The following is a 14735-nucleotide window of genomic DNA, read 5'->3' as shown; positions in this document are numbered from 1 at the left end:
ATTGAACTAGAAAATTTATTGGTTGATTCATGGATCAAACACCAGTTGTGAATTTTGCCATTAAGCACCTTGTTAGAGAACAGCAAGTTATGCAAAAAGTACTGAAACACTGAACAGTTGGACATGTGCATTCAAAAGTGTAAAGAAGGTCAAATTAAGTTCACCTGTAAAGGTTATAGTGCATTTTAGGTGCATCCTGAAATTTCACCAAAAAAACTTTTTGTGAGTAGTGTATAAATATACATATATATATATATATTCTATATATACATTTCTTTTTTCGAAAAACAACAGATGAATTGTGCACCAATTAAAACTGAATTCCCTCACCATCCTGGCGCAGTACCAAGGGAGTGGGGGAACTATAGATGGTGCCATTGGTCATCATGTTCTTTACCACACATGTATAGTTGCCCACATCAGACGGTTCCACTTTAGCTATGTAGAGGTTCCCTGTCCTCTGGGACACAAAACGCCGGTTGTCTTGGACAAGGACACTGGGATGGCCATTGTAAATCCATGAATATCTAATCTCTGGGAACAAGAATTAGCATTAGCATATGGACAACAGTGTATACATACCAACATCATTGACATCATGTGTTTTATTTCTTTAGACACTACTCTATATGGGTTGGAATTTTTTTCTATTGCAATACCACTCCATTAAAATTCTCATATACTCAAACTCATACACTGTGTTTTGAAACCATTAAAGCAGTGCAAATATAGACATTTTCATATCAACCTTTTTTACTGTAAACTTTGAGGTAATGCTTCAGAGTAAGGGTACACTAATCTACCATTATTTACTGTATATTTACATAACAATAATAAATCATGAACTTTATCAGCAATATTCCATATGTTAAAAATAATTACTAACTAATTAATTTAACTGATGCTGGGCTGAATCAGGAAAATAATGACGACATAATAATACCTGCATTGACTGCTTCATTCTCTACAAAAACCCATGCCTACTGATGCCTTAACTAATCTGTTTTTGGTGGTTTTTCTGCAAAAGTTATAAGTGAGGATGCTTTGTTAACATGACTTAGTTTTTTAATGCTGAAGTTTATGTTTTGCTAATGTTGCTTAATGTAAAGTATTATCAAAATTAATTTAGGTAAAAGATACAAATTTATATCCTAAGATGGACTAGAGTTCCAGCTAGCATAGTTTTTACTTTGCACCCAGTGTTTTCAGATCCACCAAGACTCTGACCAGTGTATAGGAGTTACTGAAGATGAATTAATTAATACATTAACTAGTTAATGTTGCAGCTTTATTTACTTTGCATGAAAGTCACTACCAGACACACATCAATAATCCAGCATCACTTTGAGACAACCTTACTAGCTACAGCAAACAAATATGTAATGTAAATATTGAGCTTATGACAGTGGCAGTTCAATTAGGAACATGAAACCATTTTATAAATAAGCAGTACAGTAAGCACTAGTGGAGCATATGGTGTGCTGAAAAAAACTGGTAGCAATTCTGTGTGTTTACATAGCTCCATGTACCATTACAAAAACTCGTGCTGACTCTCAATGACAAGCCACTTGAAGTGGAACAGTATGAGAAAACTGTGTTGAGCAACATAGCATGGGGCATTAATGCCCGAATAGATCTGTCACATTACAGATCTTATATCCAGTCTAATCAAACTGTAGTGATGGGCCTGACAGTGCTGTGACATTTACCTAGTATAACAATCACCGTGGCACAACAAATTCTACAAAATATTTATTACCATTTATCTTCAGTGACTGCTTAATCTGGGTCAGATTTAAAATGCATATGGAACCTTCAGCGTGTTGACTTGGCCTCCAAATTTTTTCAGACCTCAATGCAATTGAGTATCTGAGGAATGTGTTGGACAAACAAGTCAGATCATTTTAGGTCCCACTTTCCAAACATGTCTTTATAATTTAATTTAACTCTATAAATCATTTCCAGTCTTCAACTGTACAGTTTCAGTTAGTCAGTCAGTCAACTTAACTGCTCCACTTAACATTTTGCAAGGCTTTTCACCCATAAAGTGAGGTTATGCCTCAATTTAGAAATGTGTCTGCCCTTTTTGGTTCTGGGGGGTTTTCAGTGCAATGTTTCTTAATGAGACAGAGACCATAGTTTGAAGCAGCTGGATCTGTCGAAATCAGTGTCAAATTAAACTTTGCTTATTAAAGGCCTGGAAGGGCTGACAAGATTGAAACACAGCTCGATAAGAACTTGTCTAAGCATGGCATGTCCAAAAGTCAGAGCTCTTTTTGTTTTGTAGAGACACAAAAGAAACCCATTTTAGTTCATAGATTAAAGACTTGAAAAATTAAACCAATTCTGGAGGGGCTGTGATGGTCCTTTCATGATTACTGAATAGCAATAATTGAAGCTGTTCAAGTGCTGTTCACCAAATAGCAATTAATGACCCATTGACCCAGGCTAACTCATTTGATTATAAAGCAGTAAAATGCATTTTTGTACACCTCATATAACTTATCTGCATATCAGTTATTTGCACTGTAAATAAAATGCACTTCTTTCATTCATCAGCTTTCATTCTGATGGTCATCGTTGTAATTGTTTATGCAATCTACAGTAAGATCTGCATAAACAAGATACAATCTTGGGAAGACAGTAATGTACTTTTTGAACATATTACACACAGACATAAACATACAATAAACTGAGAAATTAATTTATTTGCATCAATATTAACATGACACCATATTGTGAAGCAGAAAAAGCTGAAAGGGAAAAATGAATAACTGTACAGGGGATCTTAAAATCCACTAGTGCAGAGCTACAGTATAGTTCTGGTTATCCAAAGCATATATCCATATGAAAGCACTCAACAGGAGAAGTGGAAAAGGGAAAAAGGGACTGTGAGCTAACAGGGGGAGAGCCGTTATGCTTAAGGCCATTCGTTCCTCTGGAAAATGCAACCAAGTGGCAGAATGCTGGGCTGATGGCATGAAATTGCACCAGTGGCATGTGTGTATGTGTGTGTGTGTCTGTGAGCTTTGATGGCCCCCTAATCAGCTGCACATAAGCACAGCAGACATCAGTGGCTGCAAAGAGGGATAAAGAAGCTTGTTGCTCCACAAGGACTGCCAAGTGCCTTTATTACCCAGCAATATAAGGCCAAGCCTAAAGAAAATAACCTTTCCAAATGACCGCAAGGGCACACGTGGCATTAGGAAAGAAGGAGGTATGGAGAAACTAGAGCTAAATGCCATGAAGTAGGGGTGTGTGTGTGTGTGTGAGTGAGAGAGAGAGAGAGAGAGAGAGAGAGAGAGAGAGAGAGAAATTGTAGTTAGTAATTGAAGAAGTTTTCAAATGCGAGTTGGTGACATTCTAATAAAAAAAATCTTTTTGCAAGTATGCTTTTATTTTGTTTTAAAAAGCAAAACATGTAACATACACTGGTGAGGACATGTGCACGAGTGCATGATTCTTGAGGTTTAACCATTTACTATGGTAATTTTTCTGTTTATGTGTTTGTGAACATTTGTGGGTTTTTTTTAAGAATTTCATTATTTAGTGAAAAATAGTAATTGAGGATGCAAAAGATAGGTGGAGAGACACGATTCGCTGTGGCGACCCCTGAAGGGAAAAGCCGAAAGAAGAAGAAGAAGAAGAAGAAGAAGTGAAGAATAGTAATTGTTATTTTGTAATGATGGTCATATACTTTGAAATTAACAAATGAATATCTTTAAAAGTCCTGAAAAAGTCATCTTTTGTTATTGTCAAATAATACTCTTATTGTGTTTTACTTTTGTGTATATATGTGTAAACAAATATGTTCTAATAAATTCCACTTTATATTATGTATTGCATTGTCAGTGTATTGTCATTTTAATTAAAAAGATATACTGATCCATTCTTATATTTATTTTTATTCTTTTGGATTTTTGGATTTCATATTCTGAAAGAGCTTTTTGCTTTCAATACACCTCATTAATACTGACACGAAAACAAAGATAAATAAAAAATAAAAAATAAATAAATAAATAAAAACTTTTTTAAATTAAGAAGTTTCTAAAAAAAAAAGGGTGTATGATACTAGTGGCGTCACTATAGTCTGGAATAATGCTTTTTTCCCCCAAAATACTTGTTTAATCAAAACATTTTATTTGCCATTTGTGTTTTTAGTTACCCTCCAGTTCCATTGCTCATTGGTGCCACCTGCTGGATCAAACCATATTTGGGCAGCTTGTAAAATAAAAAGCTCAAAACAGAAATATCACAGATATACCATAGTTTACCTCCAAATTATCAATGATGAAGATGTAGAGTTATATAAAGTTGCTTCATACAGAAATATATTATCAACAGCAAATCTGGGAGCACAATACCTCCAAAATGGGGTGGTGGGCCACAGAGCAGCACCACAGCCTGACCTTCTCTCACTGATACTGCATTTCTGGCCTTGTTGGTAAAATTCTGAAGATCTGCAGACAACATTTATGTCATTAGTTTTCATTGTGCAAGCACCATCTCATTGAAAGAGCACTCAGAGGACAAGAACCTTTAGAAAATACCATTCTAATCCACAGAGAATAACTGAAATATCACTACCACTGCAGGCATCAGTCAGCCAATTAAAAACAAAGCTTTTAGTTAAGCATTTAATCGGCTGTCTACTGGAAAGCTTGAAAACATATCTTCTGAATGTCAGATCCTGTACACAGTGGAATATATTACAACTAATTCTCTACAAGAATGGATCTACAATTACTATAGTTATACAATAACAGATCCAGAATGAATTTTCATACACGTTTGCTTATTATAATTCACAAGTATATGTATATGTAAATGATATGTTTCTGAGCTTTAGGATGGCACAATGCAGGAAAATCTTTATGAAGTTGTCAATGGTATGAATATATATGTATATATATGAGGATATGTAAAGATGCATTCTGGCATAAACCCAGAAAAATTAACGTAAGATGTACATATAATAGAGATGACACTGGATGTTATAATCAAGGTGTCAAGGCCACCACAGGCTATGAATCCCAACACATACTACTTGATATATTTGTGCACACCCAATTACTGTTTATGTGCACCTGTGCAGTGTTGTGAATTCACCTGGTATAGTAAGCCTTTGTTGTCTTTATGGTTTTCTGATTCTGGTTTTTGTTTGTTTTCTGGATTCTGTGAACAGGTTCATCCTGTTTGCTAATCACCTCTCCCACTAATTTTTCTTACATTTTGGATTTGTTTGCCTTGTCTTTTTTTAATATTTTAAATTAAAGCACTTTTGCTCCTGCAGCTGTCTGCAAAATACAATGAAATTATTTTGTGGTATTCATGAGTGATCCGGCCTGCATTAAAGAATTTATGAAAGTGAAACATACGGTACATATTATAGATGAGTTTATGAGATGAATTTTAATTCTACCAACTGTCCTTTTTTCTGTTATGGAAATCTGCTAGAATTCCCATATATGGTAATGATAAACAGATATGAGCTCCAGATGTGGTGGCTATAGAGAATATTGTTTTTTTAGGGTTGGGGTGGGGGGTTGGGGTCGTGTGATTATTCATTTAATTACTTTCCATTACAAACATGGGCCAAATAATAAATAAATTTTGGGATTGCATTCAGAGAGAATGATACAATGGGCTTTAAATTTCATGAAATACTTGTGATACTTGTGCATGGCTAAAGTGTAAGGAACAGAAAAACTAATTATTCGGATATTTTAAACAGATCATTATTATATAAACTTTGGAAGCTGATTCTAGTATTACTTTTGATTTTACTAACAGCATGCTAAAACATTGTGAAAAAAAATATAGAAGCACCTACTTAATAGAACTTATTCCTTAAGCGCTCTTTGAGGAAACCTTTCAATTTGATGTCTGAACTCTACTCACAGGCAAACTCCACTTTGGCCTTGCGGCTCAGGATGGTTCCATAAGCATTAGTGGCAATACACTGGTAAGATCCTCCATCTTTCATTGCCTGTGGGTTATTGATTAAGAGGTTGCCCTCTAGCAGGCTGTAGTTCAAATTAGTGTAAGTGCTGAGATCTTTTTCATTGAATTTCCAGCTGCAGGTGAAGGGAAATACAGCTTTGCATTTATAAAAGCACCTGAACAATTACGATAAAAGAAAGAAAAATATTTTATTTAAACAATATTAGTTTAGATTATGGCTTTACCCTTTACATTCTAATACTCTAAACACGAACATGTGACTCTTGGCTAGTGCTCTTTGTCTAACATGCTTAAAAAATTATGAGAAAATATGGGCCATATTTTACCTGTAATATGGTGGTGGATTTCCTTTGGCTTTGCAGTTGATGAATATCTTGTTGTCTTCACTGCTCAGTGGGAAAACACTGTCACTAGGCTCTTGGGTGAAAACAGGTCCATGTTGAATAGTTCTCTCTGCAAAAATGCGAAACCTAGTCCATGTTAGCATATTCATGTGTGTGATTACTTGTACACAACAGAAAAAATAATAAAGTTCATTTTCATTCAGGAACACTTTCACATTACCCTTTAGGGCAAGGGGAGAAATTGGTGATATTATGTATATAACACTCCAGTTTAGAGGACCACAAGAGACATAAATGAGAGACAGTAATCTGGATATTCAATGCAAAATAATTCCATCTATCTCTCAAACAAAATGAATGCCAGAGGCAAATCCATTGCCTTCTCAGTTTCAAAAGCAGTCAATCTAAGGTAAGGCTAACTTGCTGTCTTTCCCTTTTGGCTCGTGACATTGTAATAAAAAAAAAAGATATATATGTATATATACATATATATATATATATATATATATATATATATATATATATATATATATATATATATATATATATATATATATATATATATATAATCTTATTATTATTTATTTATTATTAATTATTATATAATATACACTACCAGTCAAAAGATTGGACACACCATCTAATTCCATGGTCTTTCCTGATATTGAGATGTCTGATACTTATGCTCTGTAAAGCCTTCATAATGGCTCTAATCTGAGGTGCTGTTAATTGGTGATTTCTGAGGCTAGCAACTCTAAATGAACTTCATGAAGGGATGGTCTTCATGTGAGCCAGTTTCATCATGGTGCTTGATGGGTTTTGCAAATGCACTTGACAATACTGTTCTTGCAAGAACTATTCCAGAACATCTGACCTTCGTGTCTTAAAATAACAACTGACTGTTGTTTTTTGTCATTACATATGGATTACTTAAGTCCATGTGTGTTATTTCATAGTTTTGAAATCTCCAGTATTGTTCTAGAATGTAGAAAAGAAATCCCTAAACAAAAAACAATGAAGTAAAAGATGTGTCCAGTCTTTTGACTGGTAGTGTAAATTATATATTTATATATATATATCCAACAACAAATACTTATTATGTACTTCACTTCAATTTAATTTAATATGATCTGTTATTACTACATGCTTTACTATTTTAAGTATATGAATTCCTGTTGTGTTTCTCTCTTACTTTTCCTCAATAGTAAATCCTGTATGAATATTAAAATCTTTCATCTGTGTAGACATTTCTGTTGCTGTGGTAATCTATTTGCCTCTGTAAGAGAGAGAGAGAGAGAGAGAGAGAGATAGATAGATAGATAGATAGATAGATAGATAGATAGATAGATAGATAGATAGATAGATAGATAGATAGATTCGGCCACCTTTTGAACATAGAAACATGTTAACTGTGATTAAAATCAAACACAAACTGATGCATATTTGCAAACCAATGTGCAACCAAAGCCTTTGTCACAGGCCAGAATATTCCAGTTATTTTTTTTTTATCCCAGCTAAAACGTGTTTTTCTTTGTTCATCCCTGTCTTCTTTAGGGATGAATCACATGCTTGTTCTCAAAAGGAAGATTGTCTTTCTCTCACTTTTATACAGGTCCCTAACCTTGACAAGGACAAAGTGAAAGGCTCCCTCCCACATAGTCAGGCTAATAGAAATGGCCTGTTTGCCTGGGGTGAGGGCTTCATGTCTCCTCATTCATTTTTTCCTTTCCTTTGCCTTTTTATATGTCCTTTAAATGAAGGGAATTAATGATCCATTTAGATCAGGGTTGCTTGTTCTGGGAAAGGCGGGTTGTCTTCTCCGCAGGGAGGAAGTATGAAACACACAACACCGCAGGAGTGGATTAAGTGAGTCTATGAAGGTTTTCAGTCATTCAGGTCAGTGTGCCTAGTAATAGCAGGTCAAGGCCACTTGACTTTTGGTTTTATCTTGAAGTCTTTTCATTGAATAGGTTTCATCGTTTCTAGGGAATGGTGTGAAATTAAAAAAAAAAAAGCCATCAAGATCTTGAAAATAGTCTTCAAAGTAAGGTATGTATTCCATGAAGATGTATAAGAAAAAGAAGCCATAGGGGCAATTGAAGGAACTTAATCTTAGTGTGATCTTTGTCAAGAAGAAAGAGTAAAGTAGATCAGATGGAATGCAATAAAGCACCAATTTCATCTTGTGAAATGCAGAAACAGAAATTAAGTAAATCACCTACAGTGTTAATGGATGCTGGGAAAATACTGTACCTGTGAGGTAGCATTTGAGTGACAGCAGGGTTAGAGCTGCCCATGATAGTAAAATGCACATCTTCTTTATCCAAAGTAACTCTTTCACTTTTATTACCCGTCCAAAATTCTTGAGCAAAGTTCTAGTGTGAAGTCAATCAGCTTCTGTTGTCTGAAAAAAAGAGAGGCAGTAAGAGGTTTCAGTGCTGCAGTGAAGTGCAGTACTACATACACTGAAAGTCTGTTGGAAAATCTAGCAGCAAAACTGGAGCTTGAGGAAAATCAGTAGCGCATTAATAATTCATTCATCCAAATAAGCACAGGCAGAATCCCAGTCCCGCAGGCTCACAGCTGATCCACAGCAGCCGATATTTTGTGTCGACACACTACTATGATAGTCTCCAGAGAGAGTGGGAAAGATAGAGAGAGAGAGAGAGAGAGAGAGAGAGAGAGGGAGAGAAGAAACCTGGCTTTGCTTGTAGCTGTAACATCTAAATACACATCTGTTGCCAAAGGCACTGTTTGGATTGTGCTAAAAGTATTAGTTCTACGTGTATGGACTGCAATACTACCTTGATAAGAAACCTACAAACCTACACCTGTATTTCATTTTTACACTGTTTATCTCCAAAGAGGATTACATGTCGATATAATAAAAGGTGATATATTTGATCAAATCTGTGTTTCTGAGGTGATGCGTACAATCTGTCCAAAGAATCCAGTACATTTCAACTAAACACATCCAAGCTATGCTTTAGTTACTTTAATCTCTTACCATGAATATGGTAAATAAATTTGCTCTAGCATTTTGACACTGAATTTTATATATTTATTTATTTATTTATTAATCAGAGTAATTTTAGTGATATTATTACTCTATTCAATAGATGTCATTTATAGCTGAGGTTTCCCAACTCCCAACTCTGGCACCTAGAATAGTTGGAATGATGCAAAATATATCTAAACAGTATGCCTATATTTATTAATTGTAAGCAAACAAAAAACTATTATTAAAATCCATTCATTAATTACTGAAATAGTATATTTTCTTTGCTGAAATTGCTCAGATAATTTTTGATTAACATCTTGACTTTTCAGCAATTCCACATTAAACACAATGTTAAGATGTAATTATGGATAATTGTAATTTGTCCAATGGGCTCCCTATACTGTAATTATTTTGTTGAGTTCTGATGATATTCTGAATAATAATTACTGAAAGAAGCTACAGTACATGCCTGGAAAAAACATCAAAAATAAGGATAAAACAGTTGGCAGTTTGGTGATCATTGGGTCACTAGCTTGATGCATGTATTGCAAGCAAGTTCTATTTAATCTTTATAAGTTGTTTTATGTAGACAGTATATAATAGGGTTCTTGGAAAATTTAAATTTTCAAATTTCATTAACTGGTGTCCAAATCAGCAAAATTATTTTCCGAAACTTGGAATTCGTGATGACGTCTATATTCTAGTTGGTATATTAAAGTTCTATATCCTTTTTTAATATATGTCATTATGGAAAAATGTGAATTAAAGGGTATCAATGTATGAATAAATTTTTGAAGAAGATGTGTCAATGGCAAATGCTTTTATTCAAGTGGCAAAATCTGGTTAAACAATTGCTTCATTTCTCAATTTAAGTGTGCCCACTTACAAATTAAAAGCTTTAAACTGGTTTGGCACTGGACTTTAGCAAGAAAAAAAGTCTGTGCAGGGCTCAGTGCCAATTTACAGGGGTTAATCAACGATGCCATGCTGATTGCCGCAGAGCTTTATTTTCTTCAGGATCCTCTAATAGTCTTTCACTTTCCCTGTGCTATCCACATCTCTAACCATTTTAAGATGAAAAAAGCCAAGATGTTTCTTATCCCTAGATTTGCTAAAAGCTTGCAATAAACTTTAGGAATTTACTAAAGGTAAAGTGGTCCATATGTTTGAGATCTTAATGAACAAATACACCATTATAATTGAATGGATGTATGAGAACCATTACAGTGAAAGTATGTGCATGCTTCTGCATGGTGTTCTGTACTGAGATAATAATAGCTATTATTATCCTCTTTTTCCAGGATATGGAGGTCTTATAATTCTCCTTGTTTTTGTATGCATATTTATAAGCTAAATAATGGTTTTAACATTTTAATTATATAACTGATACTATGTAACAATACTTATACAGTATCTATAGCTATGTTATACTGTGAATACTGTACATTTTTCATTTAATTTCATTGTCTGTACCGCTTATCCGATCTATACTTGGGTCACTGGGAGCCTGTGCCTATCTCAGGCGTCATTGGGCATCAAGGCAGGGTACACCCTGGATGGAGTGCCAACCCATCGCAGGGCACACACACACACACACACTAATTCACACACGCATTAACACGCTACGGGCAATTTAGAGACTCCAATCAACCTAGTAGCATGTCTTTGGACAACTTTGGAACCCGGAGCACCCGGAGAAACCACCAAGCATGGGGAGAACATGCAAACTCCACACACACAGTGAGCGGGAGCGATACTCAAACCCAGGACGCTGGAGGTGTGAGGCAAACATGCTAACGACTAAGCCACTGTGCCACTCTAATACTGTACATAATTTTCCAATTTATTTTCAAATAACAATGATCCATATATAACTAATCACATGATGATTGTTACATTAATCTGTCTTCTGAGTGAACATTTGGTAGATAGCATCTTATTACTAAATGCTGATATTCAGCATCATATGGACAGGTTGTGTAGGTGCTTGACTGTAATGTAAATGATTTTGGCCTGACCCTATTAGCTGTTGTTTTTAAATGTTTTACATCTAATAGAAGTTCATTCTCTCTTGACCTGAGCATGCAAGTTCTCTCCTCACCCTATCAACACTCTGAATTGATCCTCATTCATTTCACCAAGTTTCTAGGGGAACATGCAATCACTGGCTAGAAAATGAAAAGAACTGACCAGGAGAGGAGAGAAAAACGAGCCTAGATAGAGGAACAGATTAAATCAGATGAGATTGATTATGTTCTGGTATTATCTGCTCCGAGGGACCACAAGTGCTGACCTTCAAACCCTTTGTCATTTCAGCCAACTCTATTGATTTTGGGTTCTTTTTTAACATTGTGTTTCTTTTCTTTCTTTTTTTGCCATTCTGACCCACCATGCCACTAAGAGTCTCAAACAAGTCATGGAAGACAAGTCAATAACTGGATATTTGGTTTAACATCCTTAGGAAACACAAGGATGATGCATATAGTCGTGCATGCAGTTGAAATTGATGCTGGAACAGTACTCATGTGTCAAGGAGGAACTTTTGACATCCAGGTAAAGTGCAAAATTCCGTTGACTTCAATATTAAAGGTCAATATTAAAATTCAATATTATAAAGTAAATATTTTCAGATCTCATACTGTTTTTACTGTTGAAGATCTTTGTGTGATTTATGAGCAATAACAATAATAAACAATAATGATGGAAAAATATATTTATCAGAAAACCATTACTGTTTGCCACCAAATAACAAGCAATAAGTACTAAAAGCAGTGTAACTGAATAGCTGACTTTTGTACAGTATTGTATAAATGGTATGTTTCATAATATGTTTTAAAAACTAATGAAATTTTCTATTTTAGGGGAGCCCTGCAAGGATATGCAGCCCAGTGCACAGCATGCAATCATTCTCTGTGCACATGTACTTTTATTTTTTGAAAACTATGGTAAGGCAGTGTTTGGTCAGGTTAAAACCAAACCATGTATCTTCAAATGGAATAATTATTTAATGAATGCTATTTGTTCCATGAACAATGTTGTCAGGTTCTTCACATAATGTCCATGTATTGTAGTTATATACTGCAAAAAATTAACCTATGAAATTCTGTACCATATAATTTGCCTCTGTTTTGGGGTTTCTTGTATATTTTAACTTTTTTATTGTTAATAAAACATGTACAGTGCACATTTTGATAGCTAGCCAATGTAATGAAAATAAGAAAGAAACAATCTCAACATAGCCCAGTATCAATATGGCATCATTTCAAAGAAATTGTATTCATCCTCGCATTGTTAAAGTGTGTAAAGACTGCAAAAAAGAAAAGTGTGATCTACTGAAAAGCCTAATAAAAAGTAGAAAAATTTTATATTCTATTTTATTTTATATTCTAATTTTATATACAAGAATATATTAGACAGGTTTCATGTGTTTTTATGCAGTTTTTAAATAGTGATATTAGGAACAGGGAAACTGGCAACCAAGACAGTGGACAGTGATTGGGTCAGATGTGTTGACTTTGATATCCATGGAACCCTTAACAAAGTCACAGATAGTAAAGTATTAAAAGGTGAAATTATTATTCAGACATAATAGACATTCCTCTAGACATAATATTAGCAAATTTATTACATTATAAAACATTATGAATTATGCATTTTTAATATTTATCAAAAGGTCAATCTTCCACAGGCAGAATTTGTTGCAGAGGAAGCACACTATACTGATGTAAATGAGAACTTTCAATTTAAATGACAACTACAAGATTTCAGTTGCTCCACAGTGAATGTTGATAGCTCAAGTTTTTAAAATTTAAAACTGATATAGGGCTTTTCAGCATTTGGATCCTTAATCTCAACAAATGCAACATGGATGGGGTTATTTCTACCCACACAATTTTAGCTCTAATTCTTACTGAGCCATTCTTTAGGCTAAGGCAAAATGTGCCAAAACTGAAATGCACCTTCATGATTGTGCATCTAAAAAGACTTTAGGAATTACTGTGAATGTACTTTGAATGGCTTGGAAAAAATGACTAATTTCTGTTCTGTTGAAATGTATGAAGTGGGAAAAAATGTAAGAATTCCAAAATAAGTTCAGATTCGTTTTACAGTTGACATTGCTGATGTGTAAGTTGCTCTTATTTTCTGTCAGAACATCTGGGGTTAACTTCTGTGAGAAGAACGCACATGGATAGACCTTCAAAAACGAAATAGTGTCCTGGTGAAACTCACATTTCTCCACTTTCAGAATAGTCTATGCTGGAGCAAGCGATTCAACACTGTACGCACATGTCTCATGTTGTAGGTGCTGCGCAGATCTAGTTTTGTGAAGATTCGGGCTTCTCGTAATTGCTTCAGTGCTGTCGGGACTAGCGGAAGTGGGTATTGCTAACTTACAGTGATTGCGTTGAGTCCTCTGTAATCAATACTTGGTCTCAGTCGACCATCCTTCTTTTCTACGAAGAAGAAGCCCGCGGTGGCCGGTGAGGTTGAGGGACAAATGTAACCCACAGTGAGGGTTTCTATGTAGTCATCCATGGCTTGGGTTTTGGGCAGCGAGAGCATTTTGGCAGCATTTCATGAGGTAACAGGTCTATTGCACGATCCCCCACAGCCAAAACACAGGCATAAGTGCTCCTGGCATTGATGCTCCCCTTGTGTAGTGCGTGTTTGCCATAACTGCATAGGCTCAATGTCCTCTCCGAGGTTCCCCTCGACCCCTAGTGTGGGCTGCTTGGGTCGTTGGCTTGGGATACAGCTTCTCTGATGCAACAAGTTGTCCTGAACACAGTCAGGAGTGCGGAATCATTCCAGCCACTCTGAGTAGCTAGAGTGCTGAATTTTACCGCAAATTCAGCAGCTGGCTCCAAAACCTGGCGCAGTTTGAGCAGCTGTACAGACACATCATGCCCCCCACAGGATATTCAAAAACCTCTCTAATTTGTCCCACAAAATATGTAAAGGAGGTCTTTACCTGGGGGTCACTGTCCCACACAGCTGACGCCCAATCGAGGGCTCTCCCGGTGAGCAGTGAGAGGAGGAAAACACATTTAGTAATCTCCTCATGGTACACTTCCGGTAGATGAGGGAAAAAGTTTTCACACGGCTGCAAAATTCCACAACAGCGATCTGCGGAGCCATCAAACATGTCCAGGAGAGCCATATGCACCAGCTCACCATGCATAGCGCTGGTTGGGGTTGTGGGAGGGTCAGCCGCTGACGCACTTTGTTGCTGCGGTATCGCGGCGGCTTGTAGGGCAGCCAGCTGATCCTGGTACATGCGGATGATCGTTCCCTGAAGGTGAGCATGTTCTGCTGGATCGATTGGTGGTGAAGTATTCTGTGAAGACTCACCAGCGGCAGGTGGGGTTGGATCAATGAGTAGAACGATGTGGGTAATTCCAAATTTGAAAATAGTTTTTTTTTTT

The 14735-nt window shown here is 35.8% G+C and overlaps 1 protein-coding gene across 3 annotated transcripts in view; it reads right to left on the bottom strand.

Moving 5' to 3' along the window:
* The window catches only part of LOC131362223 (contactin-4), a 116989-nt gene that overhangs the window by 39247 nt on the left and 63007 nt on the right, over positions 1 to 14735 (bottom strand). For all 3 annotated transcript variants that reach the window (XM_058404098.1, XM_058404100.1, XM_058404099.1), the window contains exons 2-6: positions 8562 to 8712; positions 6291 to 6417; positions 5902 to 6077; positions 4365 to 4460; positions 331 to 534 (exon numbers count right to left, since the gene is read on the bottom strand). In XM_058404098.1, the coding sequence (XP_058260081.1) occupies positions 331 to 534; positions 4365 to 4460; positions 5902 to 6077; positions 6291 to 6417; positions 8562 to 8622 (664 nt within the window). In that variant the 5' untranslated portion in view covers positions 8623 to 8712. The remainder of the gene's footprint in view (positions 1 to 330; positions 535 to 4364; positions 4461 to 5901; positions 6078 to 6290; positions 6418 to 8561; positions 8713 to 14735) is intronic.

Source organism: Hemibagrus wyckioides, linkage group LG11 (genome assembly GCF_019097595.1).
Source record: "Hemibagrus wyckioides isolate EC202008001 linkage group LG11, SWU_Hwy_1.0, whole genome shotgun sequence".
Lineage (NCBI taxonomy): Eukaryota > Metazoa > Chordata > Actinopteri > Siluriformes > Bagridae > Hemibagrus > Hemibagrus wyckioides.
Note: the sequence above shows the minus strand (reverse complement) of the source record. Positions and strands in the feature narration are given on the sequence as shown.